The sequence below is a fragment of the Cervus canadensis genome, chromosome 32 (assembly GCF_019320065.1).
Source record: "Cervus canadensis isolate Bull #8, Minnesota chromosome 32, ASM1932006v1, whole genome shotgun sequence".
NCBI lineage: Eukaryota > Metazoa > Chordata > Mammalia > Artiodactyla > Cervidae > Cervus > Cervus canadensis.
Window position 1 is genome coordinate 18,527,270 of NC_057417.1, and position 5,270 is coordinate 18,532,539.

The window sequence follows — 5,270 nt, forward strand, 5'->3', positions numbered from 1 at the left end:
CCATGCTCCACAACAAGAGAAGCCACCACGGTGAGAAGCCTGTGCAGCGCAACTAGAGAGCAGCCCCCACTCCCTGCAACTAGAGAAAGCCTGCCTGCAGCAATGAAGAGCCAGCACAGCCAAAAATAAATAAATAGAAAATCATATAAAAAGTACGTTTGTGTATATGTGTGTATGTAAATACTTATATACATGTTCACATAGATATACTAATTTACCATACACACATGGATTATATTATGTGTATATTCATATACACTTATGTTTGTCTTTGCATGTATGGTGGTAGGGGTCATTTAGTTGCTAAGTTGTGTCTGACTCTTGTGACCCCATGGACTGTAGCCCACCAGGCTCCTCTGTCCATGGAATTTCCCAGGCAAGAATACTGGAATGGGTTGCCCTTTCCTCCTCCAGGGGATCTTCCCAACCCAGGGATTGAACCCATGTCTCCTGCAGCTCCTGCCTTGCAGGTGGATTCTTTACCAACTGAGCCACCAGGGAAGCCCTTTTGCATGTATACATACACATATGTTATGTGTGTGTTCACATATGCATACGTGTTCATGCATATATACATATATGCCAGTGTACACATTTTTTTTTTCATGCATACACCTATGTTCTGTCTTAAAGTAGAGGCTCCACGAGGGTTGGGCAGCACTGTGAGGCCGTGGAGCCTACAGAGCAGACTCTGCCCTGGTGGGTCCTATCAGTCCTCAGAGCATCCTTCCGGGAGTAGCATCATCAGTGCTGTTGCTCCATTTCCCAGATGTGGAAGCTGAGGTTCAGAGGTTAAGTCAGCCACACCATGTCCCCCAGGTGGTAGACACAGAGTCGGAACCACAGCTCACTCCGGGTTTGAAGCCCTTCCTCTGGCCAGAGCCCCTGCGGAGCAGAGCAACCAGGCTATTCACCCTGCACTGTGCTGTCCACCCCCAACTCGCTCTCCCACTAGATTTTTCCTAATATTTATTTTTATTTATTTGGTTGCAGGAGCCTGGGTTTGATCCCTGGGTCAGGAAGATACCCTGGAGGAGGAAATGGCAACCATTTCATCCTCTGTCGCCCTCTTCTCCTCCTGCCTTCAATCTTTCCCAGCATCAGGGTCTTTTCCAGAGTCGGCTCTTTGCACCAGGTGGCCAACGTATTGGAGCTTTAGCTTCAGCATCACTCCTTCCAATAAATGTTCAGGATTGATCTCCTTTAGGATTGACTGGTTGGGTCTCCTTGCAGTCCAAGGGACTCTCAAGAGTCTTCTCCAGCATCCCAGTCTGAATTTTAGAGATAAATATTCAGGTGGGAGGCCCGCGGCTGCTGGGCCATTTTCTGGGCTGGTGAAGCTCTCTCTGGTGACCTTCTTTCCCAACCTCCTAATCTGAGGAACCACAGCTTCCCCTTCAGGGCACTTGGCTGCTGGGTTTCTGAGGGGACGTGGTAGGGCAGGGAAGCAGCCCCAGGACCCACTGCAGAAAACTTCAGAGATAAAGCCAAGCCAGGGAAACACCTCAGGGGCATCCAAGCATGTGATATATTGATATCAGTCTGCAGAGCAAATAACCACCCCTTCCCCCAGTCTCGGAGGCTTAGTCCAAAAATAGCCTACTGCTGGCTGACATCACAGGTGCATTTGGATGAGGGCGGGGATTCTCTGCACGATCGTTCAGGTACCCAAGTTCCACTCACCGTGGGCATCTGCAGTCTCCAGCACGTGGCTTCCAAGGTCCCTGCCAAGGGAAGAAGGAAAAGGAAGCACATTGATATCCCAGCCTAGAGCACTGACCATCGCTCCTGCCCATCTTCTGCTGGCCCCAACAGATGCGAGGGGATCGGAAGCCTACATTTCCTACACACTTGGGAGAGGAATGAGATGGTTTGGTGAACATATAGCGTTGTCTTTGTCACACCAGGAAAGGCCAGACACCGGTCTCCAGGACACTCACGTAACATGATTGTAACCAGGCTTCCTCTCTGAGCCTCAGCAGGGACTGAGAGTCAGGCGAAGGTCCTAGGGTACCAGGCAGCTGCGTGAAGAAACTGATACACATGAGGGAAAGGGGAATCTGGCAGAAAGACACTGGATTGTGCATTTGAGTGAGAGAAGGGTTCCACTGGGGCAAACAGCAGTGGAGACTGGAAACCGGAGAGGCAGTCTGGTACCTAGTCGCCAGGATAAGAAAGGAGCCCGTGGAGAAAACAGCCGTCACCCACTTCTCCCCTGACGCGCCGTGGCACTGGGGCTGTGAGCTCAGGTGTGTATGGCTCTCTTGGAGCCTTGAGTACCAGCATCTCTGGAGGGTGCCAGGAAACAGCACCTGGGTGGGCCAGCTCTGGCCCGATGTCTTCTCGAGACCCCCAAAGTGATGGGGAGGATGCTGAAAGGAGCCTCAGCTATTCACGGAGTCTCGCTGTATCTGCAGGTACCGAAGCTGAAGCTACCTGTGCTAGAGAGGAACAGCACTCTCATCACTGGCGTGCTCTCTGCCCTTTTTCCTGGACATGCCCCCAGGTGTTCCCTCCAGTCCTCAGGCCCAGAGTGCAGCATACCTGGGTCAGGTAGGATGTGAATCAAACGAAATATGAGTATCAATAGGCTCACCACTAATCCCCAGCATCAGGGGCAGCATCGTTTCGCATTCACGAAAGGACAAAGCCAGTTTTGAGCTTACCTGCTCAGCGTGTGACCCTGCCCGCCCCCTGCCAGTCGCCTAAAGCTAGATTTATCCCCGCTTTCTACAAGAGTCAGCGTCCACCACACAGCTTTCTCTGGCATCACCGCTAAGCCACCGAGCTACCCCTTCCCAGCCAGTCCCTGGCGCGGAAAGCAGGGCTGTGGGGACAAGTCAGACCACTATGATGAGCAATCAAGGGAGAGAGTCACTGTGCTCAAAAATCCAAACGCATGTTTATAAAAAGCTCCGACATAGTTATGATACAAACCTGAGGGTGCACAATTCACTCATTCAATAGACTCAGTGAGCATCTATTATGTGCCAGCGTTATGCTGGGTGTCAGAGCAGAACAGAAGAAATGAAAAGTTCTGCCCTCGCAAGGTTGACACTGCAGCAGAGGGAATGTATGGCAACAACCAATACATAAACGTAATTGCAAATTGTAACAAAAGCCATAAGGCCCGTAAATCAGGATGTGACATAAAGAACAATAGAGGGACCTGCTTGGGGAGGCCAGGGAAAGTTTAATGAGGAACACTGGAGCTGAAACCTGAAGGGACCAAGGGAAGAGCATTCCAGGTGGTGGGAACCACCAGTGCAAAGGCCCTGTGGCAGATACGAGCTCGGAATAACAAAGTGGCCAGTGTGACTGGGCATCCAAGGTGACGATAGGGTAGGGTGTGACACGGACGAGGTTGAGTGAGAGTCGAAACTGGACCAGGCAGGGCCATGGAAAAATGGAGGCTAAAACCCTGTCTGTGAAATTCTCTGCAGTCCTCAGGAGCACAGAGCTGAGTGAGGAGCAGAGGCTCAGAAAATGACAGGATGTGAAGAAACACAGCCCATAAAGGTCTCAGCAGGGATGCAAAGGCAGGTCTCCTGACCCGGCAAAGCAGAGACCACAGGCCCCTTTGAAAGTGGTGCTCAGCCCTTCTGCACTGGAGCCTCCTTTCTGCCCAGCTGCCGCCCCTGATGCCCCAGGTGCCAGCACATCATTGTTCTCCCTCCTGCCCCGCCCGCCGGCATCACAGGCACCATCACCGTGGCAACCGAGCCAGCCAATCAGAACCCTCCCTTTTCAGGGGGACCCTTATAAATTGAGCCTCCTCTGCCCAGACACACCACATCCAACACCCAGAGGCCTCCAGGGCCCCCTCCTCCTGGAGAAACCAAGTCAGCTGCCCCCCACTTTCCTCCAGGGCAGGCAAGGGGAGTCTCCCAGCGGGGAGGCTCAGGAACCGGGTGCAGGTCTACAGTCACCCAGCCTAGAGCCCCAGTCCCCCGCATGGCCATGCCATGATGCAGAAGCCACGCAGGAGCCCCTGAGAGATTCCAGTGGTCACCTGGGAAGCACCGTGAGCCACGACAGCAGCGTCCTGTCAAGCCTGCTACACTCCAGCCTGGAGCGATGCATTGACATCAGCCGGCTGAGCAGCGGGTACGCAGGGGATGAGGAGAACAGCGAAGTCAGCTTGCCAGGCAGCCATCAAATCGTGCGGTTGAGCAGAAGGCTCCACACCCAGGCAGGCGGGGCCCAGACCAACCAGGTGTGCGCCGTCTACTCTCCTAAGCAGCTGAAGAGACGACTGGCCCGCCAAGCCAACAGCACCAGCCAGACTGGAAGGGAATAGTAAGACCAGCCTGCCCAGCGGCAGCGTGGAGAGCAGGGCCAGCAGCTTCAGCAACATCAGTTTCATCAGCCTGGGCAGCAGCGCCCTAAACTACCAAGTGAGCAGTGGGCTGGTCAGCTCCGTGGACAGCCTTCCCTCCAGCCAGGCCAGCAACCACCAGAGCGTCAGGGTGGACAGCCACGTGCAAAGCGGGCTGCAGAGCAAAACCAGTCTTCCAGGGGACAAAGCTGGGGACAGGGTGAATGTTAGTGACCAGGTCGCCAAGGATGAGCAGCCTGCCCAGGTGCACGTGCCTTTATGAGACCTCGTCAGCCACTGGGACCTTGAAAAACACATCATGTGAAGACCCAGCAAACCCAGACTTCACCCAGAGTGGTTATCGCCAACAGAAGTAAGAAAGACCTTTTAAACGTATACACTGGGTCAAAATCACCAGTGATTTTGATTTATCTGTAACAACAGCCATCGGCAGGAGAGCCGTATGTCGCCAACTACACTGAGCATCAGCAGTCAGTGAGGAGACCATCTACACTGAAAACCATTCTTGGGAAGAACACGATCAAGATCCACCCCTGCTGGGTCCACCTGTGTTAACACCACAGTGGCAATAACATCAGTCCTGTGATGTCATCAGTGCAGTGACGAGCCGTCCCTGACAGCATCCGTCAGTGACAAAGCCATCTGTTAGAGAAACATCCTTGGTGGGATCACCTGTGCCAGAACTCATCCGTGGAGACAACCATTTTCAAGGCAAGTGTCAACTGTTATTAAGAACCATCTGCAGTTAGAAGAACCTTCCATGATCCATCCCAAGTGAAGGACACCATCTGTAACCAACACCGACCATGATGAGCTCAGAAGGCAAAACCACCAACCACAGCTGGGATTGTCCAGGTCAAGAGCCAACTGGCGCGAATGCTGTCGATGAGGAGCTCAGTCCCACGCATGCTCTGTAACAGGCGCTGCCCAC

At 53.2% G+C, this 5,270-nt stretch overlaps 1 protein-coding gene across 1 annotated transcript; it reads left to right on the forward strand.

Moving 5' to 3' along the window:
• Positions 1–2,335: 2,335 nt before the first annotated feature.
• On the forward strand, positions 2,336–4,300 carry C32H16orf82 (chromosome 32 C16orf82 homolog). The gene is made up of 3 exons (XM_043456584.1): positions 2,336–2,417; positions 2,507–2,553; positions 3,752–4,300. The coding sequence occupies exons 1-3, from the start codon at positions 2,336–2,338 to the stop codon at positions 4,298–4,300; spliced, it is 678 nt and encodes a 225-aa protein (XP_043312519.1).
• The last annotated feature ends 970 nt before the right edge of the window (positions 4,301–5,270 follow it).

Excerpts from the sequence above, each read along its gene's own strand:
- C32H16orf82 (XM_043456584.1), top strand. The coding sequence starts at position 2,336 with ATGTCTTCTCGAGACCCCCAAAGTGATGGGGAGGATGCTGAAAGGAGC. Across the intron at positions 2,418-2,506 it reads GAGTCTCGCTGTATCTGCAG|GTGTTCCCTCCAGTCCTCAG; the intron begins GTACCGAAGCTG and ends ACATGCCCCCAG. Across the intron at positions 2,554-3,751 it reads GTGCAGCATACCTGGGTCAG|GGGGACCCTTATAAATTGAG; the intron begins GTAGGATGTGAA and ends CTCCCTTTTCAG.